Here is a 25,548-nt window from a genome sequence, read left to right on the forward strand (position 1 = left end):
TATTATCCCTTTTCCAGTGGCAAGAAGATTCACGGCTGGTTTTCCTACCATCTCAGCTGTTTGAAAATCCTATGACACAGCACAAGTATGTGTGTGTGTGTGTGTGTGTGTGTGTGTGAGAGAGAGAGAATGTATGACTATGAGAAAGTCAAAGCCCCAAGATGGAAGTAGACCTACAGCTGGCTGTAAAAGTTTTGTCTTTCCACATGAAGGGTTTAAGGTTTTCAAAGTTAATCTCAAACTTGTTTTTCAGTGTATGAGTGTGGATCCTCAATCTTAGAATAAAGTTCCTTCAAGAAGCTTTATTTTATTTGAAGACACCCTCAAAGCTACCATGGTTGCATTCAGGTTACCAGGTAAAGAAGCATTTTTCTTGTCACGTGAAATAATTGCTTCACATATCCTAGGAACCATAGTGTAGAATTATAGTGCAGCGTCACCCATGATACACCCCTGAAGCACGGCCCACAAAAGGGCCCACAAATGGCAGCTTTTCCAATCAGTAATCCAGAGCCTTAACCACTAGGCTACAAGGTGAAAGTGTGACACATCAGAATGTCAGCCTTAATAGTGACACAGATCTGTTTTTTTCCCAAAACTATGTCAAGATAAAAAATTTCCAATCTTTTTATATCAGACCTGAGCTACTTTTGCACGCAGCCCTAGATTGAACGTATTACCGATGCAAAAATAAAAGGAGTCAGATGGGAATTCATATTACTGCTGTTGTTATCAAGGGGAGGGCTGAGACAATGTGCAATTTAAATGACACAAAATACCAGAAAACTAGTTTAATAACCCATGAAACCATTAGATGTTTCAGGCAACTTGTCAAGGTACGGATGTGAACCATTAATAAACAACAGATTAATTTCTGGGAATGTACCTTTTGGGAACCAATTTTTCAAGCTAGAACCGTGGACTACGCAAAGAACCCTTGAGAAACCAATTTTTTAAGTTAAATTTGATGAATCTAGTTAAAACGATCAGCGTTTTTATTTTGATTTGTCCTCCTCAGTGTCAGCTGAAAACTCAAAGACTTAACAGGATTTTTTTTTTGAGGAATTAGGTTAAAAAAGTAGGCACACCCTCAGACAAAGTGTCAACCAAATGCACTCATCTTCAAGTCAGTATTCACCAGACGTTGCACCTGGATACACCCAGTGTACACCTCGCATCCCTTACATACATGCTCGTCAGTAATATAAACTTAACATCTGGTGTATACTTTAAGTGGACATTACTTGAAGACAGTTAATGACACCGGCAAAAGCACCAATCTACTGGAAGTGCGTTTTGTTCCATCGTTACCCAGCGAGACCTGACTTACCTAATTCGTGTCTACCCGATTGCATTAGGTCTCCTGGAACAAAATCTGACACTAATACACCATCTAGGGGTGAGGGGTGGCTTTTAACGGTCAATCTGGCATCACAGGATTTAAAACAAACAACCCTAGGGGAGGGCGTTAAAATGATTTTCCACCCAAAAACAAAACAAAAAAAAACCCAGAATCAGTGACTAGAGCTCTAGACAAAGCAGTATAGGTGATGCGAGACACATGAAGCCAGCAGATATTATCAAACTCGTGCAGCATGAAAAGGCAAAACTCACACCGAGGACATCTAGAAGGTTCTTTTTCTTTAGTTCTCTCAGAGCAAATCTTATTCTTTATTAGCAAAAATGGTGTGTCTAGAGGTTTTTCAGTCCAGGCAGCAGAAGTCATGGGAAGCCATTCCTCTTGCCTTCAAACAACTACCAGGTGTAGCTCCTGCTTGGCTGGATTACACTCCTGAACTCATTAATCCAATTTTTACTTCTGACCAGCTGGGAAATCAAACCTATGACCTCTGAAAAGGAGGGTATCATTTTTGGCTGAAGCTCTAGCTACAGAGTCTGGTGTGGTCTTCAGGGTGAACAATCAGTTTAAAGTGCCTGACTTAAGGGGAAGCTTCAAGGGGGTGCGTTCAGGCGGTTAGGCAAGTGCGTAACACTGAACAAATTTAAGAGAGCCGGTTTTGGGAAGGCGACGAGGACGGCGGCAAGCTGTGTGTGTACGGCGAACAAACTCCAGGAAAGGAGAAAGGGGGCCGGGTGGGGAAAAAAAAGGGGAGGGTGTAAAGGAACAGTTTGGGAGGAGGGGGGGCAAGCGAGATCGGCGAATATACTAAGTGGGGCTCTTGAGCAAAAGTCGACATCTGCCAAGCCTTGAGACGCTGAACAGACCGACACCCAAGCACTCTTTACTATAGTGACAGCTTCAAACGTTCACTTCTCTCTCACACACACACACACACACACACACACACACACACACACACACACACAGTTGAGCTAGAACCGCTCCATTCACCCGTCACTGACAGCAACATGAATATCAGCCCAACGGAAGCAGCAGCAAACTGTTAGCCCCTGCTGTCAATCAAGCTGCAAAGCAAAACCCGGTCAATGGTTTCTTTCGGCAAAATATATCGCGACAACAAAATCTCGGGCCCACAGAAGTTCCCCGCTGGCTGTGGTGATGTTGACAGAAGAGTGGAGACCAGAGAGGTGGGGAGGTGGGGTAGTGTAGTGGGGGTAGAAGAGCAGGTGTTCGGTACAGGCGCAATCAGGTGGACGAGAGGAAGGGGGAGGGTGGGGCAAAGCACAGTGCTTTTTACCTGCATGGAGACAAGAGAACTTCCTGTGCATTGTGCGACTGTCCTCACCCCAACGGCATCCACAGTTCCTTTGGTGGACCTAGTTCAGTTGGGACAGTGAAGTCAGAAAGTTTTGCTCTTTGGGTTTTGGAATTTAAATGCAAAATATGGCATGCACAACATCCAAAATAATCACAGAAACCAAAGCGTCAACTCGACAAGTACCACGTCACCAAGAGGCATTGCACAAGATTTAAGGTGGTACACACAAAGCTTCACTACATCTCCAAACCATTGCTGTTCTCCCCCCCCACCTTCCCTCCAAAAAAAAGCAACTAAACATCGGCCAGTGTAGCAAACTTGCATTGTGGAGGTTTTAGAAGAGTGGCGCTGGGTAGTTATTTACTCAAAGGGTGCAGCGTTGTGTAGTGCAGCTCCTTCGGGGGCTGGTAGAGCTAAGGGGACAGAGCGAGGGTCACCCCCAACTTACCCCATCCACAGAAACTGAGAGGGACTGGGGGCAGTCTCTAGTCCTTTCACTTCCTCTCAAGGCTCCCATTCATTTGAGTCTGGTCGTTTCACAAAAGAAAAAGCATTCATGAAACATCAACACAGAAAACGAAACAAAAAAAAAAAAAAAAAAAAAAAAAAAAGTAAAAATAAAAAAACAGAAAAAACTTTTCTCCCTTTACTTTTCAAAGAAATCAAACATTTGTGTTTTTTTTATTATATATACTTGGTTACACTAGATAATTTTTCCTAAAGCCCATGCATAGACCCTTATTATTCCGTTATATTTGTACATACAATCTACACCAATGAAGACAATTTCTCAGACATTCCCATTAACACTGGTCTCTTCATTGTGTAGGTACGTGTAAGGTAGTTGATTTGATGATGATGATGATGATGATGGCACACAGTTAAAGACAGATGGAGGATGGACGAGGGGCAGTCTAGTGATGATATACAGCGAATGGGACAGAAGACTGAAAGAAACTGATCTCCCGTTTCGTTTTAATCCCACACCAAGTACAGCACTCGCATTGTGCTGGGCTTCCATCTAGTTTCACATTTTAAGACTACAATCAGAAAATAGCACACTTTTTATACATTGCTCTAATAAGGCATACGAATAATAAGTTTTTAAAAAAAATAAAAGAAAAAAATTTGGCTAAAAACATGTTCATTCTGAAAACAGCTACTTCTCATTCCTGGTTGTAAACAAAGATTATGGAGTTTAGTTTTTTTTTTTTTTTCCTTTTTTTTTTTTTAAAGACGCTTGAGTCCCATCATTTCATTAAAAAAAAACTTTCCGATAAGATTCTAAAAAATGGCTGTACTATTGCAAAATGGCAGTTACATCAATAAATGTAGGACCGATCAGCCTTGGAGCAATCCTAGCTAATGGCACATCTAGCCATCATATGTTTCCCAAATTGGCTAGTCCCTGTCTGAACACTGTGCTGCTCAGTGTAGCTACATAAACATAAACTAAAAGTAGAAAGGATTCACAGTGTCTTTCAGCTTTCAAAATGGGTGATGTGGGATGGGGGTGGGAGTGATACACGTCATCACTGATCATTTACTCTATTTTTTTTTTGTCTCTCAGGATGTAAAGGTGTGTGTGTGTATATATACATGTGTCGTGGAAGAAGATCGAGGCAGTTTCCCTAAATGCATGTGTGTGTCTATCCGTGTGTGTGTGTGTGTGTGTGTGTGTGTGTGTGTGTGTGTGTGTGTGCCTGTCATTCAGTCATTGCGACCAACACAACCGACATCCACACACATACACTGATTCGAAAAGACAAACACACACACACACACACACACACACACACCACACACGAAAAACACATTAAAAAAGTGTCAAACCCTGGTCCGGGACTTCACACACCTCGGGGAGTAAACGTGATTAAAAATGCATCAACGTGTATGTGTTTAAAGAGTTATAGTACAGAAGACAATGTAAACCGGTTTATAGTTCCTCAAATTATTTCAAGCAAATCTTAAAAATCTCAAGTACGGTATCATTCATAGGCTACTTTTATATATATTTATATATAAAAACACATAAAACATCAGATGGCGAATAGTTCAGCCTACACCTTAAAGCTGTCTACAGGTTTAAGGTTTGAGATTTGAAACTTATGTGGATGAATGTGTGTGCACACGCTCCCTTGCCTAACCCTGACTCCGGGTGTGTGAACAGGACCAAGGTCAGATATTCTAGTCCTTAAAAGCCAAGGCACCCAGACAAACACACACACACACACACACACACATACATACATACATACATACATACATACACACAGGACCCCCCCACTTACAAAAACCACACACACCATCCAAACACAGTCAGAAACATGGCGCGAGGAGAAAAGGGGGGGCAGTGGGAGGAAGTGCACACTATCGGAAGGGCGTTTCGGAGGGGTGCAGGGCGAGTTCGGAGCGGCGCAGGAGGGTCTCCTTGCGCGACGGCGGAATCGGCGGCGGCTCATACACGCGGGATGTTGCCACGGCGATGGCAGCAGCGGCAGGCACGGGGGCGGCGGGCAGCACTGGCCTGAGCTGGTCGAGGGCGGTAGGAACGGCTGACAGGGTTTGGATGCCAGGCACCGCCGCAAGTGGGCTCGGGGCTGTGTAATGAACTGTTGGGTACTGTGGGTACTGAGCAAGCTGCTGGTACTGCTGATAGTACTCAGCATAATACCTGAAAAACAAAACACACACACACGGTCAATCGGTACCAGACAGCCAAATTTGGTGTCCTCGGAACGAAAGAAAGGCAATCGTTGATGATCAAACCAATCAAGTAAAGTTTAAATATTTTGCTAGTACTGAAAGAAAATCATATCCAGTGGAACCCACTTATACCCAACCCTATTAGGTCGACATTTTGAAGTGGAACCGACAAATTCTCGCTTTGTCTTAGCATTTTGTAATCGGTTATGTCGATTCTTTTATGTCGCTGAACCCTAATATCTCGAGCACAAGCGGGGGCAAATTTGCCACTTAACGTCGGTTATGTCAGGAATCCCCCTGCCACGCCCCCTACGGTGGCTGTCAAACCTCGGAATTCCCCGAAGCACCCTGCTTCTTCTCCTGTTATTGCTTGTGCATAATCGTATGTGTTGGTTCATGGCGGTCTGTGTAATCGTGTATACGTATCCCGCTACGTACCCTTCTTCTCGGACTCCACATTCTCTCAACGGCACCCCGGATTACCCCGATCCTGCTGTTTTCCATGTTCATGCTGTCTGCACCACGTTTATCCGTTGCTGCCCAGCACTCCATGGAGTCTCTACACGAACTGTCTCTGCTTTCACAGAACTTCGTGGACCACACTCCCGGAGCACACCACTGGATATTACTGCTTCGCTACAAGTATTGGTGGATTATCTCCTGAGTATTCTCAATAAACTTTGTTTGCGTTTGCTTTAGCTTCCGCCTCCTTATCCGCATTACAGGTTATCTCGAGCCGCATGACCAATCAATCAAATCACGGCAACGCTGTTGTGTAAAAAAACCTCCAAAAACACATGCATGCACATTCTCATTTAATAATGCACATCATGTACATAAAGAAAGTTCAAGCACGTTAATATATTGCCGCCATATTGGTTTTCGTTTATCTCGATCATCGGTTATCTCGACGTTTTTTGGCGTCCCGTAGGCCGGCGACATAACTGGGTTCCACTGTATTATTAAATTTCATACCCTACATATATTTTTTTTACCTATGTAAAAATGTAAAAAAAATAAAATTCAATGCCGATGCAGTGAATCTTACCATCCCTAATACTTATTTGATGTTAGTGCTGTAGTTTCTAAGCAAAGTAAATAAAATATTAGCTATAGAATGAATACATTTTATTGCAAATGTGCCTTTCTGTGTCTTTTAAAAAAACCTACCTGGCCACTGCATCCTCTTCCTGGGCGGCGGCCTCTTCCCGGCCTGCAGGAGTAGGCAGCAGGGCTCGACGCTTGGCCCGCTGATACAGGAAGGGCTTCATAACTGGGTCAGGCAGCAGAGGTGCTGATCTTCTGAGTGGGCTCCTGTCCCTTTCCCCAGATCTTGAAGAAGCTGACTGCTGCTCTGCTAGCACGTGCTGTCCCTGTGCAAAATACTGAGCCCTCGCTGCCTCAAAGATGGCAGTTGGGTCAGCCGCTCCCAAAGCACTGTATGCAGGGCTGGCTGTGTAAATAGCTGAAGCTACTGTGTAGGCCGGGTTAACAGCGGCAGCGGCGGCAGCCGCAGCCGCAGGTACATCCATGCTTGGTGCTGCGGCTAAAAACACAGGGTTGGCCATTGCAGGTGTGTAAACCTGTGGCCCATAGGCGGCCGCGGCGGCTGCAGCTGCTGCAACACTTCCACTTGTCACCTGGCCATAGAGGGCAGGGTTAAGAGAGCCATAGACCTGCGCAGCAGTGGCCCCAGTGTTGAGCGCCTGATTTGCCATTGTGCTTCCATAGAGCTGGTTTGCGACAGTTCCGTAAACCTGGTTTGCGAGGGCTCCGTATACAGCAGGTGCAACTGCGGTCGCACCGTCTGCTCTTGCGCCAGCAGCAGTCAGGCCAGTCAAAGCAGCATAGGTGGGGTCAAAAGTTGTGGTGTTGTAGACAGAATTGTGAACGCTCTGTTGTACCTGAAGTGGAAGTCCGGCAGCGGCGGCAGCGGCTGCCGCTAGCACTGCTGCTTGACTCTGGTACTGCTCCAGAGCAGGCTTCCCACTGGGACACTCGCCAGCATAGTGACCCTGTTTACCACAGCTAACACAAGGGATCTTTCCGGTCGGCGTTTGCTTGCTGGGCTGGACTTTGGATAACTCCACGGAAAGTGGACGGCCCTTAAACGAGGTCCCATGCAAGGCTTCGATGGCTTGTAGTGCGTCCTCCTTGTTCTCCATGTGCACAAAGGCGTAGCCTGTGGAAGAAGAGTGCCAGGCTGTAATTGTGTAGGGTGGCTGCATCAAATCCTGACTTTATATTGTCAAGAACAACAGCAGTTCTTCACACTGATTTTGAATACATGGATCAGTAAATAGGATCGATTGGGTGAAAGTTTACAACGAGGATAATGACTCTTGTCTCTATCAGATATTACCATCATACAAGTTTACCGCTGTGAACTAAACACTGGTTTAAATAGAGCCTTTTGACTATTTACCAAACATACTGAACATCTAGCACAAAGGATTTTGGGTTGTAAAGTTGTAGCTCAAATATGTACAAGTGCAAAACAAAAATGACTGTTCTTACAGTCATCCTTTTGCTAACATTTCATCCTTCATATCCATGACAATACAGCATGCATAAATATTTTTGTTTTCGCTGAAGCCAAGTAGGAAACCAGGGCATTGAACCAAACATTCAAGGCAAGTTTAAAAAAAAATAAATGCTCTCAGTTTAATGTTTATTTTCCTAACAGCCCAAAAATTCTTTACTCTAAAAGCTGCTTTCGGAAAAAGAAAAAAAAAAAAAAAACATCATCTGGTATGCCTACTAGACATACCAAGCAATCAAAATATTAGAAAAATCCCACATCTGGTATTGCTTACTGAGCAGTGGCCTGTAAACCAGGAAAGATTTTCAAATACTGTTATTATGAAAGTTGAGCAAACCTAAAGTTCAAGTAATCAGCCATAAATAGAAGGCATTGGTGTAAATAGCTGAAATGCCAATGCGTAGTCATTTGTGGATGCTTTTTGTATAGGGTTAGCTAAACTTTACGCTAGTTACGTCATTGAAATGATAGACAGCAGTATCTCAAGCAAGTCCAAAAGTTCACTAGATCCAAGTGTTGTTATTGAAACCACAATTAACTTTGATTGACTGTTGTGAAAACTGGGCAAAGACACTCCAATACAACTCTACAATGTTTAGATTTTGCTATTAGCTTAGCCTCAGACACCTACAACTCTTCTCAGATATCTGGCTTTTCATGCTGTTCTCATTACATTCAATCTTCAGACAAAACCACACACACACTATAAGAGCTAAAACAGAGAGCTAATAAACTGTCACCATGTACCTCACATCTTTATTACCCAATACAATGTATTAACTAACTGCTGCTGAATGTTTTTACCTCAGTGAGACATGTCATTTATACTCAATATTATATCATGAGATATATGTCACGATATATCATTCAGCGAACATTGTAGGAATTATCCCACTATTACCTCAGGTTAATCTCTTTTCCCACCCACATGGCTCTTGCTAGCTTAATGGCTTGGTTTGACACACGACTTGATAAGAGCATGCTAAAACATCAGCAAGGCGAGTAGGATTGTTGAACTATTTTTCTGCAACCGTTGTGTATATCCAGGAGGTTAAAAGTGCTATTTTAGATGCCACTCCAGGCCCCAAACAACTCGGTCTGTAAGGTGTCAAAGCCATAACCTGTAAAATCTCATGCATAGAAACTTATAAACACAATGACAGTGTTTCTAGTTACTTGTTGCAGTCATTGTGACTGTTGTTATGCCGACAAGGCCTATTAATTTACAAGATCCAGACAGACCTTTTGGTCATTTAGAAGATTCTAGAAAAGGTTTGTACAATTCAAATGTTAAATGTAATACTAATTAATGGTCTAGGGTACAAACTAAAGTTTACAATTTGAGACAAGTTTGGATTGTTTTGTCATTTGTGACTGACTAAACAATCCAACCTTGTCTAATACCATGTGGTACTGATTTTTGAGGATGTAACAGAGTTTCACTCCATATGATCACAGGATACATCTTGACTAGATGCAATTTGCAATTTTTGTTTTAAGTGCGAAACATAATAAACAGTTCCTTCACAAACATATTAAATGACGGACTGCAAGTTTGTTAGTTTTCGCCTCATGCCACTGTGGCTACATGATCTGTACCCCGAAACACGTTTTGTACTAAGCATGTGCGAAATCGCTGCCACGCCGCCGTCTTCGCCAACGTTTTTACGACTAACGATATGGATTCTATTGTGTTTTATGATATTTTTTAAAATGCAGACAATTGTTAAAGTATGCTGAAATAAGTAGAATAGTTAAATAGAACATATCTTTAGAACATTAAATGTAAAACACAAACATCTGTACTACTCAAATGGGGTCTAACGAATGTAAACTATTTAATTAAATTTTTCCATTTATTAAAATCAATTAAATTTGCACGTTTTCTGAATTTAATATAATAAAATTTTAATTAATTAATAAATAAAAAGATATACACATGGAATACATTTTATTTTTTTATTTACACCAAACAGCCAATTTATTTTAAGTCATTTTGCAAGTAATTAAGCGAGTAAGTAATGTTAATTTTCACAAATGTTTATAATGTTTAGCATTTTTTATTAACAATTTTAGCTTTTGCATTTCTTCTCCCTAGCTGTACCAAAATTGAACTGAGCCATGATTTAAAAATGAGGTACGTATGGAACGGTAAATACACACCTAATCTTATGCGTATGCGTAATTAGAGGAACCAAAATCCAGGTTTTAGTGTGATAGCTAGCTATGAGTAAAGATATTTTTGTCCCTGATAAAACAATGATTTGACTTTGTGGTCTTGCCTTTTCACTTAATATGCTCTAATGGTTTGCATATCTGTGGTTGGGGTTTGTAATCTAACCACTGAAGGTATTTTCGGTTTTGTGATTACCACACCTGATAAAGAAAGTTACCACTTCTTGTTGCGTTAACCCTGACAATGGACCCATGGTTTCACCCTATAACTATATAAACCATCTCTGATATCAGATCATTTGTTTTCCCCAAAGAATAGACTCGTTTTATCAAACCATTCGAGCACATATGCAGCAATCACTCAGTTCCTAGAGAATCTCTATGGATTTACTGTTCACACTCTAGTCAACTCAGATCCCATGCTTAAATATCCAACAATCCTAAATACCCCTTTCATTAAAGATCATTGAAACCGTTTGCACAGCCTAGTCTTGCCAAGCTCCCTCAAAAAAACGCCCACAGCTGCAGGCTCTGGAGTGGTTTTAAGCCCTTTATTGAAAAATCAGTTGCTTCTTACAGCCAAAAAAACCCATACAATGCTTGCTTCTTCAAACCCCGACTAACGACTTTTTCTCTTTCTGATCTAATCACCATTTCTGATCCTATCTCAGCATCTAATGTGCCTTCTTACATGTTCGATCTTGCCCTTGTTTGTCTAGAAGAAGTGTTATTCTGTCATCTCTGCACCCATCCATCATCTTATCACCACTCTGGGTATTTCAGGTTGCGTCCCTAGTGCTCTTAAAACCCGTTCTTAAGAACCACAATCTCGTTTCTGCTTTACTGAGAAACCTTTTACACACTTCCAAACAATAAATCATGAACTACTCATTTCCTGTCTAGCAGGTATTGGAGTTGTGGACTTGTCTGGTTAAAATCTTACCTTTACAGTAGCATTATTACGGCCAAAACAAGGATCCTAATCCCATACTGCAAAATCTATTTACTGCAACCAATACAATGTAATAACTAATAATAGAACTTTCACACACCTTTCACTTTGTCGCACTCCAGGACCTTCCCAAAAGTCTGAAAAAGCTCCTTCAGGTCTTCTGTGGTGCACATGCCGCTCAGGTTGCCCACAAACACCTTGGTGGAGTGAAGAGGCCGTCCCCGCGACTCTTCCACCACCAGGTTACGACCTTTGAACTCTCTGCCATTGAGCTCGCGGATGGCGCGTTCGGCTGCACCCTCTCCCTGCAAGTGGACGAAGGCGAACTGCCGAAGGACGCTGCAGCTCACCACTTGGCCATAGGACTCAAAAATGGCGGACAGTTCCTCTTGTGTGGTGTCCAGGGCCAGGTTCCCCACAAAAAGCTTCACGGTGTGGCCCTTATCCATCACGCTGCAAAGAGAGAGAGAGAGAGAGAGAGAGAGAGAGAGAAGAATGAGGAAGGGAGCGCTTGTATTGTTTTAATATGCCACTTGATTGGGAGATAAATCTACAATACAATTAATCCAAGCAATAAAATGTGTTTGATACGAGTGTCTGGATCTAAAGTTCAAATCACACCACCAAACTGCCACTGCTGGGTCCTCGAGGAAGGCCCCCAACAATAAAGTTGCTCTTTATAATGATGTCAAATGCTATAAATGTAATTGGTCAACAGTTTCTTTGGTAGTTCGTGATAATCTTGAATACACTTTTCATGCCACAAACAGAAACCTTGAGGGTCCGTCTTTGGTATCTTTAAGATCTGAGCTGGAAGTCTGTGGCTGTATAGAACCAACAATCATAATTAGAAGTTGACCAATAGTAGATTTTACCGATAGCTAGGTTAGATTTGTAATAAATATTGAACTTTATTCAAAAAAATAAAAAGAAACATACTGAATCGTGAAAACGTAAACAAATATGAATAGATGAATTATATTAATAAATAGTGAAGAAAATAAAAGAAATGCATTCAAACAGACAAAAACTAACACTCCAAATAAATAAAAACAGTTATGTCTAACATTAAAAAATAAATAAATAAATAAATATTTAAATAAACAGCGCATGGTGTCTGATTTGCCTCTAGAAGCCGCTCTCGTACTGTAAAATGCAACCTGGAAAAACTATTGCTATGGATTTTTGCCATAATTTGCCAATAGTTCCAGCAAGCGAATATCGATGCAGACCAATCGGGAAAACCAATAGATCAGTCGATTTCCAGTCATAAAAAGTAGTAAAGACTGAAGGGCAGACAGATGATGGGTGTATCTTATCTAATCAGGCAGAGAAAGAGCGGACTTTGTGCTCCTCTTGTTTTTTTTTGCAATGTGGAAGATCTGTTACACAATGCAGCCCCAGTCCTCATTACTCTGTCAGTGCTTGTGTTACTGCAGTGCCAGAAATCTGCCCTGCCACTGCTTCCTGACTGGGGTTTTAATATCAGCTACAAGCTTTAATACAGTGGAAAGGAAACAAAAAAAGAAATTTAATCCTGAACTACACAAGATAGACATCTCTCACACTTGCGTATTGTGTCAGTAACCTAGTTAACATTAGACACGTTTCACACAAAAGACGAAGAGCAAGGGGGAGACACGGTAAAAGAGAAAGGGGGACTAAAAGAGAGACCGTGAGAGAGAGAAGGAGAAGTAGTTGGAAAATGAAAGAGGAGATTGATAAAGAGCAAAACTTACAGAGAGAATGATAGATTGTAAGAGAGACATACAGAGACGAATACAAACAGAGGCAGAGTGAGAGACAGAAACAGGTCAGCAAAGGAAATAGAGAGACAAATAGAGAGAAAGATTGAGACATAGATGGGTAGAAAAAAGAGTCAGAAATACACAGCCTTTGAATCATGATGGACAAATTGAGAAAACAGAGAAATACTGAGTGTGACAAAGACATAGAGAGATGTCTAGATAGAGCGAGAGATTGGGAGATGGAGAGAAACACATCAAGGCAGAAAAAAGAGAAAGACAAAAAGAGAAACAGGGAGAATACTGCAATCTGATGACGCAGCGCTACAAAGTAAACAAGCTTCACTACTTCCTCGGTGAGAGGGGGAAACCGGAGAAATACACCACGGAAAAAAGGAAATAAAGACTGAGAAAGAATCGCGTTAGTTGATAGTGTATCAGTTCCCACATGGTCCTGTGGTAGAAGATAAACACGCACGCACGCGCGCGGAACTGGAGAAACCCTTGAGCAGAACAGCGCGCGGAACCACCAGAGCAACAAGAGACACCAGTCTGTGTGAATGTTACAGTTGGAGCTCGACACTGTTACACTTCCCCATTCACTGCCTCATACTCGATACCGACCACGATACAAACCCCCGACCACGATACAAAGCCCGATACCGATACCGCCACCAACCCCCCACGATGCCAACCTCAACCCCGACCCCCGGCCGATCTCATTGATGAACGCGTCCATCTCCAGGTATCAATCAGTGAATGAGAGAGTGAAAGGTGAAGATTTGAGGGATTCTCCGCCTCGCGCCTCTGCCGCCACATACCGCTATAAATCTGACCTGATGTTATTGTGTATCACCTTCACATCACACCGCAGATCATCACACACACTCACACACTCTAATTATACACCCCCCTAGATATATCACAAAACACAAACGGAACGAGAGAAAAGGAGAAATCTTCCATCTTACCCAGGCGGTGCAGGATTTCAAAATGGTCGGTCTACTTCCGCTCTTCATTCTTTACACACACATACTTGCGCGCGCACCCTCACTCACACTCGCACGCACGCAAAATAGAGACACACACACACACTATATATATATATATATATATATATATATATATATATATATATATATATATATATATATATATATATATATATAGTATATAGTATATATGAGAGAGCTCTATATTTTTATGTATATATCTGACAGATAGATAGATAGATAGATAGATAGATAGATAGATAGATAGATAGATAGATAGATAGATAGATAGATAGATAGGAGTTACCACTTCATAACGCATGAATTTGATTAACCAATAACACAGTAACATCTGATAGAAATTGTAGAAGTGCGTGTGTGTGTGTGTTGTGTAAGATACTGATTCACTACACTTAAGTGCAAACTAATCTACAACTAACTGCTTTATCCTGATCAGTTGATCCGAGAAACGCCGTGTTTGTGTGTGTGTGTGTGTGTGTGAGGTCTGAAGTGGGAATACACCCTTCACAAGACACCAGTCCACCTTAGACCACCATGTACACTCTTTCTCTCTCTCTCTCTCACACACACACACACACACACACACACACTCACACTGATCGAACAGCTCGTTCTGAGTATGCTTTTGGAAGCGTAGGCGAAACCAGATAACCAAGAGATAGGATAGAAGAGAAGAGAAATATGTAAAGATACATGTGCAGTAAGCGGATCTGGAATGCTTTAATTATAAAAGGAATAAAACACAGGCAAGCATTATTTAAATTATCATAAACCACAAAATACTAAGTGTTATATGAGGGAAATCATTCATTCATAAATCTAATTAATGGGAAAAACCTCCGATCTTATTATTAAAGCTTATATGGATTATATAACCCATATATATACCCCCAACAAACACACACACACACACACACAAACATTTTTTTTTTTTTTTATAAAAATAATTTATCATCCCAATAAATTTTACATTCCAATTACATTTAAATAATCATTAAAAATGCATAAATCTTACAAGTTCAATTGTAATAAACCTCAAAACCTTCTGGTACAAATCTGATTAATGAGTTAATTAATGATTAATGAATTCACAACATATTTTTCAGTCGAACTTCAGTGTCTTAGGACACAAAACGCTAAATTATAAAAAAAAAACCTTAATTATAAACACTCTGAATCTCAGAAACTAACAATAATATAATTAACAAACAATTATAAGAATTAGAATGGATTATTTTAATAGAGAGTCTTTCGATTGGTTTTCAGGTTGACGTCAGTCGTGGAATAAAAACCAGTGGTGGAAATTAGACTATAAATTAGACTATAAATTCCCATCCCTCATCTACCCCTCCTCAAGGGTAAAGTCTATCTGAGACATACAGCTTTTCAAACTGTTATTTATACTACACACAGAAGAAAGTGCTATCTGCCCTCTTCCACATACATTAACTGCCTGTCATTGGATAGTGTCACTGTGATTGACAGCAGACAAAGGGTTTCCCCCTCCTACACACAGAGAGCACATGCTTTCCAGGGAAATTATGTTGCTTGAATTGAATCTATTGACAAAAGTGCAATCTTTTTTTCTTTTTTTTGAACCTCATTCATTACCATATCACAAAAAACAGAGCGTAAATTTGATTATTACGTGTGAAACAAACCAAACATTTTGACTTATTTGCCTAAATCTGGAAAAGAACAGATTGTTTAAAACTGGAAGAGCAGAAATTGATTGAACAGATTTTTTTTTTCTATAATTCATATTTTATGGAATCCATAAAAGTATGAAAAACAGTAAGCTGCTTTGGATCAACTGAGATAAAACTCAATAAGTAAAATCTTCTCTGATCTCCTTCTATTGCAAGTTTTAGATCCTGGAGTTGGTGTCATATATATGAAATATTTATCATTTAATGAATTCAACAACTGCGTTTCGCCTCTCATAAGTGTGTTCTAAATAAAGGGAAAACACAGGTCTTTGGGGAACTATGCTACGAATTGGTAAATACAGCTGAACTGAAAGCAGCTGGGGTTTTTCCCCCTTAAAGCTGTAAGAAGGCTTTGTATTTAACTGGTCAGACGTCAGTGCCTCATAACTGCAGGAACAAAAGTAGCTGTTTTCTACCTTTACACTTACCACAGTCATTTTACATGTATTTGAATATGAGGCACAATGAGAGCAAAGTGAAACTAGAAATGACTGACTAGTAACCAGTTATCTCTTTGGTCTTAGAGTCTCTTCTTCTTTAAATGCTAATCTGTCAACCATTCATCATAGTACAATGAGTGGTCACGTGGTCATAAACTGGCGGAAGGAGTGTCTGGGACTTTTTTGCGTCCTTTGCCTGCTAGTGGACGATCTCTCTCCTCCCATAGAGTGACTCCATCACAGGCGCAGATCTGTTTGGGGTTCTGAAAGAGTCCGGCAGAGCGAGCAATTATGCCACATGCCAGCCTGGGATACAAGGAGAGAAAGAGAAAAAAAAAGAGAAAGGACAGAATCATTAATCAGCAGGATGTACATGGTGACAATAGTAAATTCTCTCAAGCTGGGTCAGCTTCAATGGAGACCATCAGTGGCCACATTCAGGTCTCTCCAGAGATGTTCAATCGGGTTTAATTAAGGGATCTGGCCCAGCCATTTAAGAACATCCATATTCGCCTGTCTGTGTGCTTACGGTTGTTGTCATGTTGGAAGGTGAACCTTCAACCTAGACTGTAGTCCTGAGTGTTGTGCAACAGGTTTTTTATTGAGGATATCTTTGTATTTTGCTCCATTCAGCTGTCCTTTAAACTTTACAAGTTGCCAGGTCCCTGCTACAAAAAACACTGCCACAGCATGATGCTTCCCCCATCATGCTTCACTTTTGGGATGGTGCCTGGTTTGCTTGAAGGGGGTGAAGTGAAAGGGGTCTGAATACACTCTGAATGCACTGTATTATCTTGTGTGTTATCTTGAGTGTAGAAATTAAGAAATGATTGAGATCTGTGCTGTAAAAATGTGTCTCATCACCTCTCTCCTGAGTTTCCTGTTAGTTTAGACAGAGGGTGATTTCCTCTTCCCAGATCATCTTCTCCTGAATCCACCACCAGTGATCGCCCGATCACATCCCACACCTGTCCACAGAGACACGCCATGAGGGACAGGTCGATAAGACCGCAAGTGTAAAACGAGACTGAAATGACTGATAAAGGACACTAAGCAGGTAAGATTTAAAAGCAATACCTCAGTGACAGGCTGCAAATATTCATCATTTTAATATATTTGTACTTTTATCTGTAGTCTTCTTTTGCTTGTCTGCGAATTACCTTCAGCTGCGAATCCTCCAGCCTGAACGTGGCTCTGCCGTCTGCTCCCGCCTGCACGTTTCCTAAATCGCCAACATGCTGTACCACACAAACACCTCCATTCATTACACAGCTGCTCCTCTCCCACCCTGCAGTGCACCTCACTAATAACCTGATAGACACACGACTAGCAGTGCTGCTGAGCTCATTCAAACCATCAGAACACTCCACACAGGAGAAACGTGTTTTATGCTGAGGGACTGACCGATTAAATTAGCATGAATATCCTGCTCTAACGTGATATCGCTGCTGGCATCTTGTTTCAAGAAGCAAGGCTAAAAGTAAACGTACCCTCTCTGGGTTCTGTGGGCCTCCATGCTGCTTTTTGAATGGGTTGTAGTGCTCACCACAACTGTGTGTACAAAACAGAGTGAGAGAGAGAAAGACATAAGTACAGATGGACAGACATGCAGAAAGAGACAGAAAGATAAGCAGGTAGAGAGAGAGAGAGAGAGAGAGAGAGAGAGAGTCATTTTTAATTATTCATATTTGTGAACATCGGCAGTTTATATATTAAAACAATTTAAAACAAACTGCCTGATTAAAAAAATTAAATAAATAAAAAATAAATAAATAAATAAAATGAATGGAATACACTTTTTTTATGTTTTGATTAAATTGAGTAAATAAAATGTAATAAATGGATTAAATTAATTAAGTAAATTACATTTGTTAGGCCCCATTTGGGTAATTCAGATGTGTGTTTGTAACTGTTTTGTTTTTTTACATTTTATAATAAATGTTTAAGATATGTTGTACTTAACTGTTGTACTTATTTCAGCATACTTTAACAAATTTAACTTTGTCTGCATTTAAAAAACACAAGATATTTTCATTTATTATTTCAATTTATTCATTCATTCTTTTATTCATTCACTCCCTCAATTTTTCAGGAATTTTCAGGAATTTCTCCTTTTAAGAACAAAAAAGAACGCAAATAAAAATTCGATACTTTCTTAATAAAAGCAATGAACGGAATTAGAATCAGAATCGTTTATTCATCTAATTGTTTGGTTGCAGTTGCTCACAATAAAAGAAGTCATCAATTCTTTGCAAAAAACCTTTTCAAAATAGACGTGTATTTCTCACATGCGCAGTAAAAATCCTGTTTCCAAACTTGTAGTCCGGCATTTATCATGTTCGTGAGGAAACTCGGATTTTAATTGTTGTAAATGTTCGGCACGTAAAACGAGGGTTGCATTCGGTACACATGTGCACCGTACAGAAAGCCCTGTACCAGAACGGTTCGGTATGAATATGTGTACCGTTACACCCTAAATATATCACACCGCTTCTCACATTCCATTTCTTATCTGTAAGGTGAAAGTGATAGAGGTAACCGTACCTCATGCAGTCCCGTGTGAGGTCTCCGAGTTTATGCACGTGAAGGCCGTGAGGACCGGGTTCCAAGCCATCGATCGTGCCATCAATCAAACAGCGATCCTCAGAGAGCTGCAGGAACCGGACCACGCCCTGCACCGGCCCCGCCCCACTCAGCATAGCCACAGCTGAGCCCAGATCTGTAACACACACACACACACAAATAAAAAAAATTACAGATCAGGACTCAACCAACATAACTGACAATCTTGATCTTGTCAGGATTTAGCAAGAACTTTACTATCATCCACTACTTTGCATAATTAGTGACATTTAGAAAAGATCTCTATCTGATCTTTTAGCTGTGCTGTGAGCTTGTAATTAAAAAGGAGACAAGAGCCGAACCTGGTTCGGATCCCCCGATGCCCTTTAGTACAGCTCTCCTGCCTGTGCTCTCAATCAGAGCCTGGACCTCTTGAGTAGAAAGTGACGTCTCAACCAAAACATCCTTTCGAGCCAAATCCACCTGCACCGACTGCACACCTGCAACACATACACACCTTATACATTCACTCAAACTGAGCAGGAACACTTTTTTATCATTGGTCAGGAAATGAGACTCTAGTGTTTGAAGCTTATCAATACTGAATGAAAAAACATGAAACATTTTGTTCCTGGATAATTTTTTATAAATAGCTTTTATGCTCAGAAGTTTACCCAAACTACATATCATAAGGTTCTATGTTTACAGTAAAAGACCTAAATGGTTAAAATTATAAATATATACTGCTGATCTCCTGAATAAGAAAAGTCTTTGTCACATACTTTGGTCGGATAAGAGAGCTGCTGCTGGGTCTTTATTAAAGGTTGACCGATAGTGGATTTTAGTGATACCGAAAAACAAGGTTGGATCGTGCTTTCTGATAACCGATTAATCAACCAATTATTCAACCGATGGCTTTTGGATAAAAGAGCAAACATAACACTCCATGCAAAATAGTACTGCACTTTATTACACACAAAAAACAGTACTGAATCATGAGAATGTGCTAAAGGAAATAAATATAAATAAATAAATAAATCAATAAATAAATATAGCGCTCTCTATGCAGTACGCAGTCTCACGTATAAAAACAAACAGCATGTAGTGTCAGTGATTCGCCTCTAGATGCCGCTCTTGTAATGACCGTCTCAAACACTCCAGCAACAGACAAGACCTGGAAAAACTATCAGTATGGATTTTGCCGATAGCAGATAGTTCCCGCAATCTACTATCGGTGCCCATTAATCTTTAAAACCGATTAATCGTTCGACCTCTAGCCAATAGAATTCTTCCAAAGACTGCTATAATTTTAGCTGTTCAGACATCGGGTGGAAGTTCATTCCATCACCTAGAGATGCCAGAACAGAGTAGAATCAGGATGCATTTCTTTCTTGTACCCTATAAGATGGTAGGACCATTCAAGCAAAGTCTGAAGCTGAGAGGGAGCATCCCCTCTGCTTTCTACACTTCCTGTGCAGCCCTGTATTATATTCTACTTAACCAAATGAGACCGTACATTCAGACTAAAATGCAGACTGAAATGAGAACATCGCTACTCACCAGGCTTTTCCTCAAGCACACCTTTAACAGCCCTCACGCAGCTCTCACAGGTCATCTGCACCGCAAACTCCAACTACAGACAGGCAGGAAATCAGAAATTCATCTATTAAAAAGCCAGTCACTTGCATAAGTATTTACACCCCATGCATTCCAACGCATTTTGTGGTCCTACAGAATGGAAACGAAAGGAAGGTTGAAAGAAGGAAAATCAACACTCAGTGCTTTTGTTAGAAAATACAGATCTATTCAAACATGCAGTACAATTTATCTTCATCATACAAAACAAGTCTTTCCAAAATTGCCCTGATGAATAGTGTTGTCTCATGACAGAACCCAAGTGCTATCAGAAGTCACCTTCAGAGCTTAGAAGTTAAGTCATAAAACTCTGGATCAGAAGGTCACAAGTTCAAATCCCAAGAACCACTAAGCTGCCACTGCTGGGCCCTTGAGCAAGACCCTTAACCCATAACTGCTCAGTTGTAAGTCACTCTGTATAAGGACGTCTGCTAAAGGCCATAAATATAAATAAGTTATTCAGCATCATGAAGAACAATAAGCTGTCTCTAGTAAAACAAAAGACTTTCCACCAGATGTTAGACAGAGGTTTTTATGTTGCTTTTGTGTTACTACTAAATTGACATCTGTCCTACCGTCATTTCACCATTCATTCACCATCCCAGGTAAACACATACAACTGAAGTGGTACACAAATGGAACCTTAATGATACCTTGATCAATTTAGCAATTCTTTTTTCCTGGTGTTTTTTCTGAATGAGCGAGTTTCATATTTAACATGAACAGGAACTATTTCCTCTTCCGTTCATACAAACAAGTACGCGATCGGTCAACCAGATATACTACATGACTGATAAAGGTTTGTGGACACCCCAGTCTAAGATTCATTGTGCTTTCTGAACAACATCCTTTTGCTGCTAGAATAACCTCCACTCTTCTGGGGAGATGTTCCACTAGATTTTAGAATGTGATTTTGGAGATTAGTGGACATTTGTGCTCTATTAGCTACAGGGGTGTTAGTAAAGTCAGGTAGTGTAGGTGAGGTGAGGAGGCCTGGGGTGCAGTCAGCGTTCACATTCATCCCAAAGGTGTTCAATAGATTTTATAGCAGCAACCTATGGAAAGCATATCTTCTTCCTGTTAGCTGGCTTTGTGCACAGGGGCATATATATATATATATATATATATATATATATATATATATATATATATATATATATATATATATATATATATATATATATATATATATAGAGAGAGAGAGAGAGAGAGAGAGAGAGAGAGAGAGAGTAATTTACCATAAAAATGGATTGATTTTGAACATTTATGACTGTTATAGTGCCACCATAAAATGTTGCATGCTTGTTAAAAATAATCTGTATCTATTATATGATTTTATGATCTAGTGTTTGTGTAAATATATGCACACTTTCAGGTAAAATAGTGTGTTTTTGAAGCTTTTTTAACTGTTATTGCACCACCTATGATCTGATCTCCATGAAACCTTGCATGCTTGTTAAGTATTATACTCTCACTGAGTTTTAAAAGTGTTTTTGTTTAGGATTTATATTTTTTGGTATATTTGGCCACACCCCTTATTAAATTAAAATTCAAAAATCTTTTTATAAGTCTCGATCCAGAGTTCAGACAATTGTGTAGCAGTGGTTTGATCGAGACTAAACAAAAAACCTAAGAATAGTTTGCAAAAGTTTTTTTTTAACATAATTGAGAATAATGAATGAATAATTTGATTGACAGCCGTGGTCCTGGAGGCAAAGTTGCTCAGTATGAAGTGATCTATCAAATGAAATGAAGATTAGGTGTAGATTTGAAAAAATCATGCAACATTTCGTGATATTGTGCCCAAGTGGCTTAATTCTTTAAAAATTCTTACAGCCCTTTAGGGCACTGAGTCGAACGTGCCCACCAAGTTTAGTTCTGATCAACCTTCGTTAACCTTGTGGAATAGGTGCTCATTGCCTCATAGTCCCTTGTGGCACATTGGACAGGGACACTGAATGGCAATTTTCAGGTCGATTGGACTAACGGTTGCGTACTTATAGCCGTTATAACGCCACCAAGTGGTCAAGATCCGCGTTGATTATTTCAGTTTAGTCATTTTACTGAAAGTGCCCACGCATATTTTTTAACGTTTTTGCAAAAGTGGGGCGATTTTTTTCTTATATATATATATATATATATATATATATATATATATATATATATATATATATATATATATATAATTATTTATATTCACGGTCCAGGGAATATTTCTGCACTGATTTGGTTCCGATGGTTCAAAAAACTTAGGACTAGTCCGCAAAAAGTAGGTTTTGGACATCCATAACAATTGTTTCTTCGTTTTGTAAAAATGTAAGGATGGGGGTTTTTTGTTTGGTTTTTTTTACTGTAGCGCCCCCTATAGGCAATTGAGTTAATACTTTGTCACCCTCCCCTCAAATTGAGTTTTCAAGTCTCTATGCCTTACAGTCTGGTCTGCACGATCAGTTTTAGGGCGGAATAACAACAACAATAATAAAATGAATATTAACCCTTACAATAACAATAGGGTTTCAACACTACGTGATTGAACCCCTAATTAAAAGGACTTGGTATCTCCCATCCCTACTCTATATGAGAGTAACAAATAACCAAACGAACCCCCTACAGGCCATGTAGTGTACTACAGGTTGCAGAAAATCCTTCATTACCTCCCTATGTAGTGAACACGTGTAGGGAGGACAGTGTTATTTAGGATCGAGCCTTGACGGAGCACTAGTTCTATGTAAAAATCCTCAGGAATCCACAGGAAACACAAACACTGAGGCTTAGTGCAAAATGTAGTCTAGGATATTTATAGCATAACATATAATAATTAAAGTGTATAGATGAATAAATAATAAATAATCAAGACGAGATGATCAGTAAATATTTTATATTCGATATATTATTTGTCGGTGTATTATTATTATTAATAATATTATTATTATTATTAACAGCACTTTATAATCAATATGCACACAGAGAAAAACACTCACTTTTGCAGCTCGATTAGTTTCCATTTCTACTCACTCTCTCATACACACACATACAACTGAGTCCAAACACACGCACTTCCGCTTCCGCTGTTGTTGCACACAATTAAAAGTCCACCTGAACATATAAAGGAGGAAAGAACAAAGCTGGATGTGTGTGTCTCTGTGTGTGTGTGTGTGTATATATATATATATATATATATATATATATATATATATATATATATATATATATATATATATATATATATATATATATATATATATTTTTTTTTTTTTTTTTAATCATTTTTCTTAAATCACGTTTCCTCACAGTCACGCCACAAAAATGGTTTACATTTCATATTAGGGGTGTAACGGTACACAAAATTCACGGTTCTGTACATACACCGGTTTTTAAGTCATGGTTCTGTACAATTTCTGTACAGTCTGCGGGAAGAACTATAAAACATGAAATTCCTTCTTATTTTTTATTAACGCAGTTTGTTATTAACTTTTGTGTTCATCAACAGTTTTCTTTTTTTCACCCTGCTTGGGTACATTTTATATATATATATATATATATATATATATATATATATATATATATATATATATATATATATATATATATATATATGTATACAGTGTTGGGGGTAACGCGTTACAAGTAACATGCGTTACGTAATAATATTACTTTTCTGGAGTAACGAGTAAAGTAGCGCGTTACTTTATAAATTTACACACTAATATCTGAGTTACTTTTTTTAAAAAGTAATGCGAGTTACTTTTCAGTTAAATTATTTTGCATAAAAAAAGAAATACTGAGTTAAAATGAACGTAGTCACGTAGACTCGCGCCCTCATACGTGCGAGCCGCGGGAACAGAAGCTGGTTAGAAGCGGAGATGGCAAACCAGAGCATTACATTGCTGTGATGGAAGTGTTCTTATTATTTTATAATAGTGGAGGAAAAGGAGAAAGGAATAATGGTTAAGTGTAGATTATGTGTTGGTGAAAAGCTCTTGTCAACTGCAAAAAATACCACTTCAAAAGAAAAAAAACATCTGCATGCAAAGCACAGCACTACAGATGTGTGTGTGTGTATATATAATGTTGAATATATGCAAGAAATGTCTTTTGCTCTAATATAACTTATTTCTTAATGGCAATTATCTATATTACACCTGTTACACCTGTAAGGCGTGAAAGAGATACAAGTAACGCAAAAGTAACGCAAAAGTAATATAACACGTTACTTTCCATAAAAAGTAACTAAGTAACTTAATTAGTTACTTTTTTGGGGAGTAACTCAATATTGTAATGCATTACTTTTAAAAGTAACGTTGCCCACCACTGTATATATATATATATATATATATATATATATATATATATATATATATATATATATATTGTATAAAATAAAATTCAGTTTGTTTCAATTCAGTTAGCACAAATTATATTAATTAAATAAAATGTAATAAATGGAAACATTTAATAAAAAATTTACATTTGTTAGACCTGATTTGGGTATTACCCACACCAGATGTGTGTTTTTTACATTCAGTAATACATTTTCTATAGATATGATCTATTTTACTCTTCTAATTATTTCAGCAGAATTTAACAACTGTTTTCATTCCTTTCATCCTTCATTCATTCACTCCCTCGATATGTGGAAGTGTCAGGATTTTCTCCTTTTAACAGAAATTCTTGAAGCTGGACATAAAACACTAAAGAATCCATAGCGCTAGTGTTAGCCGCAAGCTTTCTGGTTAGCGGCTAAAGATAGAAAATCGATTCTTTAGCGTTTTCATGCATGTGCAAAACAAAACTTATTTCCGGTACAGAGTGTGTAGCCACAGTGACACTGCGCTACTGATAGTTTCTGTTTTACACCCCTGACAGTGTTGTGTACGTTGTGTTTGTATTTATTGTAAGTTTAATAATAGTTGCGTTTGACACTTAATATTTCAATATATAAAATAAAAATCCTGAGAGAACTCAGATTGTAGCTACGTTTCACACGTACAAAGGACTGCATTCTATACACGTGTACCGAACCGAAAGCCCTGTTTTTTTTTATATATAATTCAATTCATTTTTTTAAATTTGTATAGCACTTTTAACAATGAACATTGTCTCAAAGCAGCTTTACACAGATAAATTGGTGATAAAAATGAATAAGATGTTCTTTATAAGTGTAAGTTTGTCCCTGATGAGCAAGCCGATGGCGACTGTGGCAAGGAAAAACTCCCCGCGATGTCATAAGGAAGAAACCTTGAGAAGAACCAGACTCATTAGGGAACCAGTCCTCATCTGGGTTGCATCAAATGTCCATTTATTGCAGATAAACGATGTTGTGGGGTACAGTGATGATCAGAAGCAAACTGTAGTCCTGAGTCAGTGTAGCAGACTGTTGACATTAAT

General features: G+C 39.3%; 2 protein-coding genes across 2 annotated transcripts; both read right to left on the reverse strand.

Moving 5' to 3' along the window:
• Positions 1–3,326: 3,326 nt before the first annotated feature.
• On the reverse strand, positions 3,327–13,855 carry rbm14b (RNA binding motif protein 14b). Its single transcript, XM_046851543.1, has 4 exons — positions 13,773–13,855; positions 11,157–11,509; positions 6,558–7,569; positions 3,327–5,355 (listed from the first exon to the last, which is right to left on the reverse strand). Exons 2-4 carry the CDS (start codon positions 11,503–11,505, stop codon positions 5,052–5,054), a joined length of 1,665 nt encoding a protein of 554 aa, XP_046707499.1. The 5' UTR covers positions 11,506–11,509; positions 13,773–13,855; the 3' UTR covers positions 3,327–5,051.
• An 862-nt stretch (positions 13,856–14,717) lies between these two features.
• On the reverse strand, positions 14,718–23,227 carry LOC124386726 (copper chaperone for superoxide dismutase-like). Its single transcript, XM_046850675.1, has 8 exons — positions 23,142–23,227; positions 20,086–20,158; positions 18,888–19,025; positions 18,508–18,682; positions 17,454–17,514; positions 17,124–17,201; positions 16,828–16,931; positions 14,718–16,269 (listed from the first exon to the last, which is right to left on the reverse strand). Exons 1-8 carry the CDS (start codon positions 23,163–23,165, stop codon positions 16,113–16,115), a joined length of 810 nt encoding a protein of 269 aa, XP_046706631.1. The 5' UTR covers positions 23,166–23,227; the 3' UTR covers positions 14,718–16,112.
• Between the last annotated feature and the right edge of the window lie 2,321 nt (positions 23,228–25,548).

This window comes from Silurus meridionalis, chromosome 6 (genome assembly GCF_014805685.1).
Source record: "Silurus meridionalis isolate SWU-2019-XX chromosome 6, ASM1480568v1, whole genome shotgun sequence".
Classification (NCBI taxonomy): Eukaryota; Metazoa; Chordata; class Actinopteri; order Siluriformes; family Siluridae; genus Silurus; species Silurus meridionalis.